The sequence below is a fragment of the Phacochoerus africanus genome, chromosome 4 (assembly GCF_016906955.1).
Source record: "Phacochoerus africanus isolate WHEZ1 chromosome 4, ROS_Pafr_v1, whole genome shotgun sequence".
Lineage (NCBI taxonomy): Eukaryota > Metazoa > Chordata > Mammalia > Artiodactyla > Suidae > Phacochoerus > Phacochoerus africanus.
This window is the reverse complement of record NC_062547.1, coordinates 126388193-126405385: the sequence shown is the minus strand read 5'-3', so window position 1 is coordinate 126405385 and position 17193 is coordinate 126388193. Positions and strand designations below refer to the sequence as shown.

General features: G+C 39.5%; 1 protein-coding gene across 5 annotated transcripts in view; it reads right to left on the bottom strand.

The window, feature by feature from the left end:
• Positions 1-17193, bottom strand: part of SNX24 (sorting nexin 24) — a 157327-nt gene that overhangs the window by 76617 nt on the left and 63517 nt on the right. For all 5 annotated transcript variants that reach the window (XR_007134578.1, XR_007134577.1, XM_047778502.1 and 2 more), the window contains exon 2: positions 2260-2343. Coding sequence is in view for 3 of the 5 variants with exons in the window: in XM_047778502.1 (XP_047634458.1) it covers positions 2260-2343 (84 nt within the window). In the remaining 2 variants the exon portion in view is untranslated. The remainder of the gene's footprint in view (positions 1-2259; positions 2344-17193) is intronic.

Genomic DNA, 17193 nt, shown 5'->3' with positions numbered 1-17193 from the left:
TAGAACGTTTAAGGCATATCACAAAATTCAAATACAGAAACTGGGGTACCACAATTTTAATAAGAGGATAAAATTGTACAACATGGCAGCAGTAATCAGCAAAGCTTGTGTATTCTGATTAATAGTTTTTTTTGCCCATTTCAATCCTCCTAACACAAAAACTTAGAGTCAAGATAATAGGTTTAGATTTATTTTTATACCCTGCCTTTATCTGAACTTAATTTTTGCCAAACCTAATACAATTAAAATGGGACAAAGTAAGGAGACTTCTAGCAGCCACTTTCTGCTTTATAATAAGATTTAATTTCTCCCAACTAAAACTCTGACCCATGATGTCATTTTTTTCCTCTAAGTTCCTGCAAGGATGTTTTAACAAGGTTGCCAAAAAAAATGCAAAATTGAGAGATTTGAGAATTTCTACTCTCTTAACCTTAGTAGTCCTGCTGATATAATTTTAAGAACAGCTAACTGCGGAAACTGAGAGAAGAGTCCTAGAAAATCCGGGAATTTTTTTCTGACTGCGAGAATCTAAGAAGAGCCTACAATCACTGGGGAGAGGGTCCTTCTCTGCAGCAGAAAATAAATTGTATTAGAGCAGAGAGTTGAGTGACCCATCTCTCCACTCTTAGGAAGCAGGGGCTGCCTCTCGCTCCGGGCAGGCCTAATTGGCAGTCACCCAGCTGTGCCTGGGGTGGGGTTGGTCCCCCAAGTATCTGGCAGGGACAGCTGAGCTGTGTCGGGGTCATGGAAACCTGGCAGGTTAGGAAGGAGGCTTGCATGTGACAGGCTCCCTGGTCTAAGCTCTGGACACCAGAGGCTGGGCAGGGGGAAGAATTCTGGTCTTACTCTCACTGTGCGAACTGGTTTTACGAGGGACCCAGCAGACATCTCTCTAGAATCTGCTTTCTTGAAAAACAAGTAAACAAAACCAGAATTCTTTGAGAAGGAAGTGAGACCCAGCCCCCAAGTTTGTTTCCCTCTGAGATCCCTGGGCAGTAGGGGAGGCGAGGGGCCGGGGGCTGGGGAGCAGTTCTTGTAAAGTTAGGTGGCAACACTCAGCCTAAAACAGTGCTCACCTGTGTTGCTTCTTATGGAAGTAAACCTGGATGTAACACAGTTTTAAATGGAAAATTCAATGTAAATTATCCCTTAATTATCATTATTAATTAATGACATTATCATTATTAATTAATGGTATTAATTATCACCCATTATCACTTTCCATTCTAATGGAAAAGTGTCCAGGTAACTGACAGCTCCTCTTTAAAAGAAAACAGAGGGAAACAGACTCACTCACTTCTCAATATAACCTGTTAAAAGTTTTTTTACTCAATACTCTGCTCACCTATGAACAAGTGGGAAAATTTAATTTTTTTAAAAAAATGCTAAAGAGCCTTTAATACAGAGTGAGCATACTATCATATCATTTATGCACTGGTATTTCCCAGAAAACATAAGATGCTTAATGAAATTAAAAGAACGGATTTTCTGAACATACTCAGTATCTTACCATCTAACTTCTTACCTAACAAAGTAACAAAAGAAATTGTACTGCAGGAGTTTCCTGGTGGCTCACCGGGTTAAGGATCTGGCATCATCACTGCTGTGGTACGGGTTCAACCTCTGGCCCAGGAACTTCTGTATGCCACAGGCACATTACATTTTGGTAGAAAATAAAAAAATTCTCTCTTCTATTCTTTACTGACCGTTTCTCCAAAAACTCAGCTATTCCTTTTGCACTCTTGTTTCTCTTATCAAAGACTTTTAATGAAATGGATCTGAGAACTGAAACACCAATCTTGTAAAGTGGCCTTCAGAATCAGAAGAAAGCTATAAGCCCTCTTTACATAACCTTCAAACAGTCCCTGAACACATGTGACATGCGTATTATCTTTTCAAGTATATGTAAGTATTAAGTTGATTTTAATATATTTCTTCCTATAAAATGATCATTTCCCCCCCTTTTTGAAAAGCACATGAATTGTATTTTATGGATTCACCAGAGGCTGGGTCTTATTCTTTCTGAAACTACAGTACCCAGCACAGTACACTACAAACAGTCTGCCTTGCACATCTAATTATGCAAAAAATCTTAACAGAAAGCCCACCTTGAAAGGACTGAACCATTTTAAAAGGAAATTTACTTCATGATAAAAGCAATCATACTGTTCCAAGAACTATTAAAGCTCTTAGGAACCACAGAACGTAGTCCTAATGTAATTCTATCTGCCATACAGAGAAAAGAGTTGGAAAAGTTACCTTTTTGTGCAGGGCATGGAATTCGCTGTACCTCTTTTCAACAAAATGTTTTCTTCCATTCATTAGCACTTCTATCTTAAACACCTAAGGAAAAAATTAAAAAGATTAATCCCACCAGTTCAAACCCCTCAATTGTCTGATGAGGTAAGTTTGTGACCATGATATATTTCATCCCTTTAATTACAGTAGCTGATCCCCCAAAACCCAGAAGGCTCAGGAGACCCTGGCCCAACAGCTCTGATTAATGAGCCCTCTAGCCAAACGCTAATAAACAGCAGTATCCTTGCAAACGTGTCTAAAAACAGTGGCAACTTCAATGTGTTAAAATGCTCCTTAACTTTTTAATCAGAGAACATTCCTCTCTTAAAATTATTTCACCAAACGCAAAGGATGGCAGTGAAGTAAGAGCGTGATGCTATAGCGACAGTGTGGCAGAAATCGTGTTCTATTATGGGCTTTTCAATGACGGCAGCGCTGTGTCACCTCTAAGACAATCAGACAAACAGTGGTGCGTTTTAGGTTAATTTCTTCCTCACCTGCATATTCATCTCCAGTCTCAGCTGGGCTTATTCTGCTGTTTGCAAAATAGGGAAAATGTAGTAAAGGTTCATTTTCCCTGCATGATACGAGTGACAGCTTGTGCTCCCACCTCCAGAAGGTTGAAAGGCCAGATGGAAGGGCTCTCTGGGTGCTCTAATTAGTAGGCACTAACATGACACTTTCTTGATTCTTAGGTCGGGGGGTCAAGACTGGGAACAAGGGATGAGAAATATGGTGAAATGCTCATGAGAACACAATGCGTAGGTGGGCGGGGGAGGCTGCGTGGCAGCAGCTGAAGAGAAGGTGCTCTGTTTCTTCCAAGAGTTTTGACTCCTGTTTTGCCGAGCGAGAGTCTGTTCTTGCCAAGATGAAGGAGAATTGTTCCATGACTTGGGAAGCCTGGTTGCCCAGCCCTTCTGAGGTCACATGACAGTAAACCATGTTAAAAGCCTGCTTCCTTTAACCCTAAGAAGAACTACTTAATCGCACGCCTTCATTTTGAAAATAGATCTCTATGGCTCTGTATTCCTGCCTCATATGTAAATGTGACTTTTTTTTGGAAAAGCCAGAAATGACGTCATCAAACGTAAAATGTGTTCGTATGTTTGTACTTCTTCAAATGAGAAACAAAACATTCTGTTTCAAGACTCAGTTGAAGAAACCTGCTTTTATGAAATAAGTGGTAAATGTCCACCAATTTAATCAACTGGGTTTTTTTTCCCCCCAAGACATCCCCCTTAAAAACACTTTTCTTTGGTGAGTTAGTGAAAATATTTTCTTCTAAGAACAGATGCAAATGTTTCAAACGCCCACATAAATTTTTAGAAAAAAAAAATTCCATTGACTAATTCGCTAAAGAAAATTTTTCTTCTTCAAAGACCCTTCAAAGCCAGGAATACAATGAGGAAAGCACCCTGAGAAATACAAACAAAAGTAGCACAGCCTCACTTTGGGGGCTTGGTTAATAGAATACAGAGCCGCCTTTTTAGTGTCAGGTCCCAGATTTAAATCAGGACAATGTGGGAGCAAGGAAAGTAGTTTCCATCTGCTGAGCTTCATGGAATAAAGGAAGTTATGCTCTGAGTGCAGTGACTTGAGACTTCATCACAAAAACCACCGCTTTAATTGGCGCGCTTGCTGCGGAATCCACAGAAGAAGGAGAAAGATGAAGACTCAGGAAGGTTCAGCCTACTAGGTCACTCCTCAGGTGCCCCCTCTTGAAGGCCACGGATAAGACACTTTACACAGCGGCTGCCTCGTGGAATGTCATTCCTCTATCGACCAGATGGCTCCATTACCAAATTCCACAGTTACTTCTCACAGTCTTTTGCGGGGCAGGGGTACATACACACACACAGACACACACAGAGAAAAGTGATAAAATTTAATTCTAATTTTTTCATGCTGCCATTTAAAAACTAGCGTTAAGACTTTTTTCTTTTAAATTCTGGGAAAACACCCTGGAAAGGAAATTGCTTAATCAGAATTTTCATGACAACATGAAGTGAGAAATGGAGTCAATTTCGTAAGTCTTATTTTCCTAAATTTAAAAAACTTCTAACAAACACAAGTCCAGAATTAGATGGTTCCACGGGTGAATTCTATCAAACATTGAAAGAAGCGTTAACAACAACTCTTCTGAAATTATTCCAAAAAATTGCAGAGGAAGGAATACTCCCAATCTCATTCTATGAGGCCACCATCACCCTGAGAGCAAAACCAGACAAAGACACAACAGCAAAAAAGAAAATGAGAGGCCAATATCATTGATAAGTATAGATGCAAAAATTCTCAGCAAAATACTAACAAATCAAATTCAACAATACACTAAAAGGACTGTACCTCATGATCAAGTGGGATTTATCCCAGGGAGGCAAGGATTCTTCAATATCTGCAAATCAATCACTGTGACACACCACATTAACAAACTGAAGGGGAAAAAAAAAAGCGATCCTCTCAATAGATGCAGATAAAGCTTTTGACAAAATTCAAGACCCAGTTATGATTAAAAAGAAAAATTCCTGTAGAAAGTGGGCGTGGAGGGGAACCTACTTCGACATAATAAAAGCCATATATGACAAACCCACAGCTAACATCACTTTTACGGTGAAAAGCTAAAAGCATTTCCTCTACGATCAGCAACAAGACAAAGATGTCCACTCTCACCACTTTTATGCAATATAGTTTTGGAAGTTCTAGCCACAGCAAACATTTTTTTTTGGCACGGTGGGAGGCACTTTCTGATACATGTGGTCACTGCTGCCCTTCCCCTCTTTGCTTTCTTGGCTAACTGCTAGCAGTAGTTACCCACCTTTAAGGTGGGGGCAGCACTGGACAAGGTTTGGAAAGCATGCAGCACAGGAGCTGGCATTCACTTGCTTAGTTATTTAACAGATATTTCCTGCAGAACGACAAGGTGCCCAGGAGTTGTTCTAAGCTCTAAGGTTTCAGCAGTGAATGTGCATCAGGGAGCGTATGTCCTTTCTAGTGAGGGAGGCCGACCATTAACATGAAATAAATATGATGAAGTCAAGCAACAGAAAGTGCAGTGAAGAACGCAGCAGGGTAATGAGACAGAGTCAGACTTTGGTGCTCTTTTAGACAGTGTGGGCAGAGAGGCAGGGGAAGGAACAAAATCTAGAGGGAAATATCAAGAAAAAGTGTGTACCTGAGTCGAATGTGGCTGCTCTGGAATTTCAGATTGAGGGCGGATGGACAAGGACTATTTGTTTTCATTCATATATATGCATACACACACACACATACACACACACACACATATGTATATATGTTTTTTAAATTTAAGATAAAGCCTAGAGCAGGTGATTTCCACTTCTGGCCAAGATGGACAAATAGGGAGCAGATTTACCCACCCACTTAAAACAACTAAAAAAAACTGGACAAGGAGTTCGCATTGTGGCACAGTGGAAACGAATCCGACTAGGAACCATGAGGTTTCGGGTTCAATCCCTGGCCTTGCTCAGTGGGTTAAGGATCCAGCGTTGCCCTGAGCTAATGGTGTAGGTTGCAGGCATGGCTTGGATCTGGTGTAGCTGTGGCTGTGGCTGTGGCTGGCAGCTACAGCTCTGATTGGACCCCTAGCCTAGGAACCTCTAGCTGCTGTGGGTATGACCCTAAAAAGCAAAAAAAAAAAAAAAAAAAAAAAAAGGACAAAATATGTGGGAAAAATGGCTCTCAAGACATTGGACATGAGTACAAGATGGGAAACAGAGTGACCCCTAAGGTCAACCAGGCAGAGCCATGAGGTTCCCTGAGTTAGGGACAGGGAGGGCAGTTCTGGAGAGGTGTGAGCCGCATACGGAGGGAACTCTTGCAACCTGGCAGAGGTTTGCCTGAGCATTCAGCTGAATCCTTATCCGCACAGGGACTGGGGAAACTACCCAAGGCCAGGAAGAAAGACTCGAGAGAATGGTGCTCAGAGCTCACACACACCCGGACACAGTGCCTGTTCCCAAAAGCCAGGGTAGAAAACCTCATAATTTGTGAAACATTTGTTAGAGAGCTCAGAAGGTCTTGTCTCAGTAGTGGAGCTAAAATAACTGCAGACCAAAAGTTCTTTTAGTCCATAGTGACAGAGCTTAAAGCGAGACCTGAACAGAGCAAACTCTTTCTGAGTAACTTAACCAAAGGCCAGAACGAAGCTCGAGATTGAGGAACATGAAAATATTCTGTACCCAACAAGATAACATGTACTAGTCTCACATCTAATCAAAAATAAGCATGAAAATTCAACTCATAACGAAAAGAAAAAGCAATCAATACAAACTAATCCAGAAATGACACAGATGATAAAATTAGTGGATAAAAGCATTAAAATTGTTATAAGAAAATTCTTATGTTTAAAAATCTAGAAGAAAGGTTGACTAGAAGATATCAAATAGATTTAGTCAACAGGCCTGGGTCCTACTGAGGAAAATAAAAATGTCTGTTGCTTTTAAAAAATGCACTGGATGGGATTAATAGCAGGTGAGACACTACAGAAAAAAGAGAAGGGAATTTAATGCCTTAGCAATAGAAACAGTCTAAAAATAGAGGAGAGAAAACGTGAAAAAAATAATCAACAGCACATCTGTGAACCATGGGACAACATCAACCATTAAAATGCATGTATCTTGCAGTAAGGTGAGTCTTCACAGTAAAGGTGAGATGGGGAGAGGGGTTGGGAAGAAAGACAAATATATCTGAAGAAATCTTCAATTCCTAAGTTGACAGGAACAATAATGATTTAATACATATCAGACATCTTCATTAGTTAGTACTTTTGGGCAACTCTGTCCTTTACTGACTACATAGTACTCCCATGTATGATTGCTATCATACTTTATTTAATTAAGATCCTAAAATAGAGAGTTGCCACTGCGGTGCAGTGGGTTAATGACCTGGTGTTGTCTCTGGGGAATTTCATCCCCAGCCTAGTGGGTTCAGATCTGGCATTGCTGCAGCTGTGGGGTAGGTTGCAGCTCCAGCTCAGATTCATTCCCTGGCCCAGGAACTTCCATATGCTACAGGGGCAGCCGAAAAAGAAAGAGAAAAAGAAAAATAGAAGATGCTAAGGGAGACATCAAGTTATTCAGTATTTTACACTACCTATTTTAATATGTTTATATATTTACATGTATACTTACATTTATATATAAATGATTACTGTATCTACCTATATAGAGAGATATATATGTCATCCTTGTTCCTGTATATATACTTATACACATACATACACAGGATAAATGACCAACATTTGGCCAGATTCATCCCCCTCAAATGTACTGACTGAATGACCCTACCACCGAGAGGATATGGAATGTCTGGGCCATTCTGATCAGCACGGGCTATTAGTCATCCTATAATCTGATGACAAAATGAGAACTAATGGGGCATATTCTGACCCATATTTATAGTGGAATAAGCTTCTATTCCAACTTCCTCGCATCAAATTACACAGAGACCTGACCTAACTCTCTAGCCTTCTACTCTTGCAAACACCCTTACCCTCAGAGGTTTCTAGAAATTCCTCTATTTAAAGCAAGGGAAGTTTCATGTGACTAAATAAACATATTAAGGCTTTCCTTTAAGTTGTTTAAAAAGCAGAAATTATATTGCAGATGTGACTAAATTCCAGCCACAGTCTCAAGAAGATTATTAAGTCCTTAGAATTCAAATTGAAAAGAAAAAGAAATAGCACTTGAAAGTGAAGATTTAAATCTGTGAACGTGGTGTTGACTACATGTGACAGCTGATTTTTTTCCTTTTCAGTAATATCTCTGAAATTAAGTCAGCGATAAAATACTTCAAAATTTGGGTTTACACCCACTTTTTTTCAAGCATGTATCTAAAAAACAAAATAAACTTATGCTAAAGAAGGACTTAACTCATATTCCAGGTTGAATGATCTCTGTTTACAGAAGCTCATACCTTAACAAAGTTATTCTCTTTCAAACAAATCAAAAAAAAAAGTTTTTCCTCACCAAAAATAACTTTTAAGTGCCTACCAAATACAGATGGGGATTCTATATACCGATCAATTTTTTTTTTTTTTGTCTTTTTTCTATTTCTTTGGGCCGCTCCCATGGCATATGGAGGTTCCCAGGCTAGGGGTCCAATCGGAGCTGTAGCCACCGGCCTATGCCAGAGCCACAGCAACGCGGGATCCGAGCCGCGTCTGCAACCTACACCACAGCTCACGGCAACGCCAGATCGTTAACCCACTGAGCAAGAGCAGGGACCGAACCCGCAACCTCATGGTTCCTAGTCGGATTCGTTAACCACTGCGTCACGACGGGAACTCCCCAATCAATTTTTAAGTCCAGTTTTCCTAGTAGTTTGGATTACTGAAGTATTATGCTAAGAATCTAAGACACATATGAAGATATACCATCAGTGTCAAATAGGACTTTTCCTATTTTTTTAAGAAAAAATTAAATATGTAATACGGAGAGATGCACTAAACATTAACTTTGGACTAGACATCAACATATTCTCCTTGAATAGAAATTAAGCAAGAAAAACAAAATATAAAAGGTTGTTATTCCACTATAAAAAACTATACCTCTAAAACAGTCATTTATGGAGTTCCCGTCATGGCTCAGTGGAAATGAATCTGACTGGCATCCATGAGGACACAGGTTCAATACCTGGCCTCACTCAGTGGGTTAAGGATCCAGCATTGCCGTGAGCTGTGATGTGGGTCACAGACGTAGCTGGGATCTGGCGTTGCTGTGGCTGTGGTACAGGCTGGCAGCTACAACTCTGATTTGACCCCTAGCCTGGGAACCTCCATGTGCCGTGGGTGCAGCTCTAAAAGGACAAAAAAATTTGTTTAATAAGGTAAAATAAAATAAAACAGTCATTTATTATGTGCCCATTGAGGGCCAAGATTTCAAAGACATTAATTTGCATTACACAGAGTTGTTTCTTTTTTTAAACAAAGATGATGAGAGCCTCTAATGATATATTATTCTATTTGATGCTAAGTAAATTTACAGTTCAATAAAACTAGCACAAAATTTTGATTTGTTACTAATCTGAATGCTTAAATCAAATTTCCTCTGTTCTAATTAAGATGCCATATCGATAAACTGAGAGGCACTATTAATTATACTATTTTTGGTTGTGGAGAAGCTTCCAATAACATTTTTTTAAATATCTTTGAAAGCATCTAAATTTCAGAAAAAAATTTAACGTATTTAAGAGGAAAATATATTGCCTCAAATAAACCACTGCTTAAAGAAAGAGAACAATTCTCTAAATAACTGCCACTAGAGGATAGAGTGGGCATGGTTAAATTTATGTGTATGTACATATATTTTTTAATGTGATTCTTCTTTGCAGAGAAAAATTCATGATGCCAAAAAGGACTAAATGACTAAAATTATGCTCAAAGAATAAAAAATAAAATAAAAACAAAATTAAAGCCAGAGCAATAATCAAAGACAAAAGCAACCTAAGTTTCCTAAGCTGGAAAGAGCAAAAGGGTTTGCCATCTCCCAGGGAAAATAATCCACCTAATACTCTGGATTTTTAAAAATTACAAGAAAGAGAAGAAGAAAAAAAGCTCTGGCAATATACTGACGGAAAAAGGAAGGAACAAAGATGAGGATGATCCCGAACTTCTCCACCACACTAAATGCCTCCCTCCAAAAAGCAGAGCAATGTCTTCAGAGTTTTAGGGGAATGTTATTTTATAATCATCCAATTATTATTCACATATAAAGGCAACAAAAATGAAATCTTGGTTGTGAGCAAACTCAGAAAATAACCCACACATCCTTTCCAAAAAAAAATTATTAAAGATGTAGAACAGCCAATGGAAAGATAAATCAAAATTAAGAACGCAAGGAGTTCCCTCATGGCACAGTGGGTTAAGGATCTGGTGTCATGTAGTGACTGTAGCTCTGGTTGCTGCTGTGATGGGGGTTCGAACCCTAGCCTAGAAACTTCCACATGCCACTGGCACAGCCAAAAAAAAAAAATTTTTCAAGAACTCAAAAATACAGTAATATAAAAAGCCAGCCATTGTTTTTGTTGTCATCAAAGACTTGGATCCAGGGAAGGAGTAAATGATACACAGAAAGATAACTTTACAAGGCAGCTGCTACTTTCAGAGGCTGAGAACTTCTCCAGCGGGAAGCACGCTGGCTTCAAAGCCTTCTCTCAGGCTGCCTAACTGCTCTCCTCCACAAAGAAAAGGGTTTACAGTTGGCAGTGAAGTGGCTTACTACACAGAGTGACAAAAGAATCCAAAAAAGTCCATAGAGAACCAGGCTCAAATCTTTGGCTTCATATGCCTGTTCCGGTGGTGAATAATGATGTTTGATGGTGAATGGTCTTTAATCCAGAATTCCATATCCTGGCAAATCTTCCACCAGGAAGACCAGGAAAGTGCTCTTGTCAGATATGCAGGAGGAAGAAATTTTATGTACTGTGTACATGTTTGGGAAATTTCCTTTGAAGTTGTTTTTTGTTTTGTTTTCTTGGTTTTTTTTTTTTTTAAGAATTCAGAAAAGAAGCCAAGAAACTGTGGATTTAATCTAGAGATAAAATGGGGGGGGGGAAATCCTAAAATGCCAGCTATGCAGCCTAAAAAGTATTCTAATTAAAATAAGAAGCCAAAGGGTTCCAAGAAGAATGCTTTCAAGAAGAAAATATGTATGATTAAGACCTGTTATAATTAATACGGTTTTAGTGATAGCGTCAAAGCATTCACTTTTCTGTCAAGGAAGAAAAAAAAAAGTGCTTAAGAATTTCAAGAAAACCAGCTAAACAAAACCACATACAATGTGCAGTTCCAAATATAAAGCATAATAAATGTAACATGATGTAGAACAGTTTAGAGAATAAGAGTGCCCATTTAAAGTAACCCTCGAAACATTGTTCACTGAACAGTACAGGCTTCGTAATTTATAAGGCTACATTTCTTTCCTCACAGTTCCAAAAACTTGATTACACAGTGAAAACATAAATAAATGTCTGTACACACATACATATAATTACAATATTGGGAACGTTATTTATTGCACTCAACTTTTAGAATCAATCTACACAACACAGAAGACAATTACTTTTACCCAACAGACTAAATATTTTTGGTCAGTGTAAAAAAACAAAACAAAACAAAAAAAGGCATAACGAGCAGAAAAAAGGAGATGAATGGGGAAGGAAATGGGCCCAAATCTTTTCATCTTACAAAACTGGCAAAGGACGCTGCTTAAAAATTGGTGGATGAAGGAAAGTGGTTCACGTTACAAAGTGACAAATATAAAATTATAATGTTAATTTTAGTGATGAAATTAAAATCACATATGGGCGAAAATGGAGTGGAAGGGAGTAGAAGGGAGCGAAATACAGAAGTTGATTGAACTCAGTTCATATTTCTAACTGGAGGGACATAGAGATTTTCTAAGATGACAAGAAACAGAGATGCAGATATATCACTTAGAGTGACTGTGCTTAAAATAAATTAGTAATTTGTCAACTAACTTCTGGTTCTAGAATGAGCTTCCCATTTTAGTTTTCCTTGTACATGTTCATGTAGTGTTGAAATTTTTTTCATGTATATGTAGTACTTTTCAGCTATCCTAAAAATGACATAATCTCTGCTAAACATTTTAGTTTCAAATCTCCTTGGTTGTAATAGAAAGATTTTCTTGAGTTTATTGATATTTATAGAATTACAAGTTTTCAGTCTAAACCCTACTACTGACTAATTTTAGCTGCAGCTTCCTGACTGATTATTTGATTATGAAAAGTCTTCATTTTTCTTTTCCTCATCAGCCGTGTCTATGACACAAAACCAATCAATCAATTCAGGGTGAGGGAAAAAATGCATTCAAACACATCAGGTCATACATATTGATTGGCTAACACAGTTTTTCATTAGTTTCAATATCATATAACTTTGACTTATATTTTCCATAAAATGTGAATGCTGATAGCTCTTTGCCTACCTGAATTATTATGGCAATAAATCATATATTATGTTAAATAATTAAGCATTCCGGAAGACAGTTACCACATGAGCTTTATTATTTTGTTTTACAACCTGATTTGAAAGAAGGACTAAAGATAAATAAATCTTATCTGTAGTACTTAGTGACCTGGAAAATTCTCTAAATATCTTTTAGCTGCAGTATCTTCATTAATAAAATAAGATGTCTACAGAATTAGTTTGTTGGATAATGAATGTCTAGGTGCTTTGTAAGATGCTCTGCAATGGATGAAGAATTGCTAACTATGAGGCAGTCAACAAAAATGCTAGCAGGAAGCACAGAAGGCCTTTCATGGGCACCTGAGAACAGCCTTCTTCACTGGCTGCTTAAGGAATGGACTTGGGGTTGAAATAGTCTGTCATAGAGAGGAACCAAAAACACCCATCATTCTTCTCTCAACCTACTTAGTTTTAGATTGCATCTCCTACCACAAGCTCTTGGCTTTTGGGAAAAGAAGCAACTCTTCCACCTCCCTCCAAAACCTTCCAGAATCTGCCCCAACACATTGATTCAATCTTGTTTTCTACAGCTCTCCTGGAGGAGCCAATCAGACCCAGCTCCTTCCTATATTCCCCCTACTCCAGGCACAAGTGAGATACACAGAGCATCTCACCTACCCCAGAGCTTTCACCCATGTGGGAGACCTCCTAAGCCAAGGAGTTCTAGCCTGTCCTCCTTTCGGCAGTCAAGTGAAATTCCATCTCCATCTCCATACCTTCCCCTTAAACAGATCATCTAAATGGCACAATCATATTAAGTAACACAGAGTCACACCCTCTGATTTTCAACAAATGCATTCCTAATGGCTATTTCATATTCGCCCCAATGGAATTTTTTAGGGGGCAATAATCGAGAAGAACCTACAATAATGTTTTGAGAAAGCATTTGTATTATAATATTAATTGAAAAAGCAGTATGAAATATTTTATCCATACTCTGCTGTTGACTGTATAAAATTCACATAAAATGCAACAAAGCAAACAGGTCAAAATGATGTCTGAGTGGGAGATTACAGATTGTTATCATTTGCTCTATAGTCTACATTTGTCACTGGAGCATATATTATCTTTATGATCAGGAAAGAGTTTAATCAGATTTCTGCTTTCTAAAGTTATACTGGAGTAAATGTAATGATAATTATTCATTTTAAAACACAACTATCAAGCTCTTCTGAAATTCACTTATTTCCAAAGATATTCATTGATTATCTGCTGAGTGCCAAGCATTCTGCTACACTCTGTGTTAATAACAGTAGCAGTAGCAGCAGGGTTTTTTTTGTTTCTTTTGTTTTTTTTTGTCTTTTTGCCTTTTCTAGGGCTGCTCCCACAGCACATGGAGATTCCCAGGCTAGGGGTCTAATCGGAGCTGCAGCCACCAGCCTACGCCAACACAGGATCCGAGCTGCATCTGCGACCTACACCACAGCTCACGGCAACGCCGGATCGTTAACCCACTGAGCAAGGCCAGGGATCGAACCCGCAACCTCATGGTTCCTAGACAGATTCATTAACCACTGAGCCACAACAGGAACTCCAGCAGTTACCATTTTTGAGTGCTTACTATGTACTATGCAGTGCTCACTTTCATTAATTGACTTAGTCTACAGAACTTATGAGGTAGTGCTGTTATTATTCCCACTCCAGATGTGAGGAAACCAAATCAGAGAAAGTTACACAACCTAAAGGCAAGAGCTAGGAGCCCATCCATAAACCCAGACAGTCTGGTTCAAAGTCCACAGTTTTAAGCCCTATAATTCTGTAACTATAAACAATGGTAAGGAAACTCATAGTTCCAGCCCTTATGGTACTTACACACCCTAGAAAGAAAGATATTAAGAAAAGTCAATATATAACATGAGGTATTATCAATGTTATTGTAAAGGAAGAGTATAAGAAAGTATTTGAGCTATACTCAATGTAAAATGCTTACTTTAAAAAAGTTGAGTGCAGCAGAGAGGACAGGATTTGCTCTCAGGGATTAGGGGAGCTTTCTCTTAGAAACTGTTGTTTCTGAATAGATCTACAGTAAAAGCAGGCAAAGAGGAGAGGCAAGTATCATAGGTAGAACATGTGCAAAGGCCCTGAGGCAGAAGTTTTAAGAGGATGTAAGAAGCTGAGTGTAGCTGGCCTGTAAGGATAAGAATAGGAAACAAAAGCCTAACTTCATCAACTGCTCAATAAGGATTAATTCTAGCATGTGCCAGCCTCAGTTCTAGTCACTGAAGATAGAACAGTGAAAAACACAAAGATCTCTAACAAAGCATACTTATATTTTAATGGAAGACGAACAAACAAAATCACACAAATCAATGCATATTAGCTGAGGACAAGTACTACAGAGAAAAGTAAATCCGGGTAATGAGGACAGAACTAGTATGTGGGCTGTTCAGGGAAGATCTTACTGATAAAGGCCTATTTGAGCAGAGGTCTCATACTAGTTTTCTATTCTTCCTATAATGAACACAGCACCCATTTATTATCTCACAGTTCCATAGGTCAGAAGTCCAGTGCACATGACTGGTTTCTCCACTTCAAGTCTAACTGGGCTAAAATCAAGTACAGGCATGGTTGGGTTGCCTTTGGTGGTTCACTAGGAGAGAAGGTTTCAGCTTCCTTATGGTTGTAGGACTGTGGTTCCCATTTTCTTGCTGGCTGTCGGCTAATTTTCCAGCTTTTAGAAGGTGCCTGTATTCCTTGGCTCGGGGTCCCCTTTCTCAATCTTCAAAGCCAGCAACAGAAGATCAAGTCTTTCTCATGTCACATATCTCTGACCTACTGTTCTGCTTCCTCTCCCCCCCCCCCCTTTTTTTTGGCCACGCCTGTGGCATGTGCAAGTTCCTAGGCCTGGGATTGAACCTGCACCACAGCTGTAACCAGAGCCACAGCAGTGACGATGCCAGATTCTTAACCCACAGAGCCAAGAGGGAACTTCCTCTTCCACATTGAAGTATAAGATTTATGGGACTGCATTGGCCATACCCAAATAATCCAAAAATTATCTCTGTCATCTTAAGGTCCTTAACCCTAATCACATCCATTAGGTCCCTTCTACATGTCAGGTAACATATTCACAGCTTCTGGGGATTAGGGTACACTGCACACATTTTTGGAAGCACATTATTCCCTTGCCATAGACCTGAAGGAAGTAAGACTACCTGGGGGTTGAGTGGTCCAGGAAGACGGAAGATTAAATGTGTGATGTGCTTATGTTGTGTCCAGAGTGATAAAGAGAGAGAAAAACTAGAGACAGAGAGTTGAGTGGACATAGAAACAATAGGACAGGCAGATAACTGGATGTAGGGTTCCCAAAAGAAAAGAAAAGGGAGGGGGGAGGGGAGGGGAAGGAGTAGGGGAAGAGGAAGAAAAGAAAAGGGAAGGGGGAGGGGAGGGGAAGGAGTAGGGGAAGAGGAAGAAAAGAAAAGAGGAATCAAAACTAATGGTGAGACTTTGCAGGACTGACTGTATAAGTCTAGGGCTCAGGCAGAGGTCTTGGCCAGAGATATAAATTTGGGAGTCATCAAATGGTGAAGGCATTTTTTTTTAATTTTTTTAAATTGTTATTTCCCCAATGCAATGTTTTTTTTCTACTGTACAGCATGGTGACCCACTTACACATACATGTACACATTCTTTTTTCTCCCATTATCATGCTCCAGCATAAGTGACTAGACATAGTTCTAAAGGGTGAAATATTTTAAAGCCAGAAGGCTGGGTTTGATCACCTAGGAAGAGAAGTTTATTTTGAGGTCTGGAGATCATACTAGGGCTTATGTTTTTCCATTTTAGCATGAGAAGCTTTCGCTGCATTTTAAAAGTCTCCCCCTTCTAAATTAAATAGCTCCTCTCGGAGTCCTTCAGAAGACGCGGTCTTCAGGTCTTGCTCTGCTGACCACTTCCTGGTTAAACTACAGTTTGTCAGTGTTCCCCCTAAAACGTGGAATCCAGGATTTAAGGAAACACAGCCATTCCCCAATTACTGAATGGATGTGTCCCCCAAATCCATAGTTAAGGTAGTTTAGAACTCAGCTCGGGAGTTCCTATTGTGGCTCAGTGGTAACAAACCTGACTAGTAGCCATGAGGACACAGCTTTGATTCCTGGACTTGCTCAGTGGGTTAAGGATCTGGAGTTGTTCTGAGCTGCGGTGTAGGTCACAGATGTGGCTTGGATGCTGTGTTATGGTGACTGTGGCACAGGCCAGCAGCTGTATCTCTGAATGGACCACTAGCCTGGGAACTTCCATATGCCGAGGGTGCGGCCTTAAAAAGCAAAAATAAATACATAAATAAGATTCCATATCTTCAGCCTGCATTTTTCTAAATGTTTTAGGAAGCCTATCTCACTGGGGGCTCACCCTCAGTGAGCCTCAAACAAAACCCTCAGGTCTTCCCCAAAAGCTCTATAATAAGTGATTCTGAGAACTGAGGTCAGGCTTATAAATGATCTGTTAAATAGTATCAGGTTGATTTCAACCTATCATACAAGAATATTGCAACTTTTCTGAAAACGGATTCTGTCATCCAAATCATGAGCCAGTGATTTTTGCCAAGCTTTGTGTCATCTGCAAATCTCAAGTGCCTTCCTTCATCCAGGTCCAGGAGCTCACTTTACAACCTTCCCACCTGGTCAACCCGCGGTGCTCTTGCCCTGTAGCAATCTATGTCTCTCAGTAGCCAAAGCGGCCCTTTTCAGGCCTCTAGCGGATCATGTGACTCCCCTGCTGCATGTCTTCCAATGCATTTCCATCATTCCTTGAATAAAATCCCAATCCCTACCCCTGCCTACAAGGTGCTACACCAGCCAGCTTTAGAGGCCCTCTCTTGCTCATCTCCTGAAATATCCTGCTTACTCACTCTGGTCTACTCACACCATCCTTCTTATTGACCACCAATG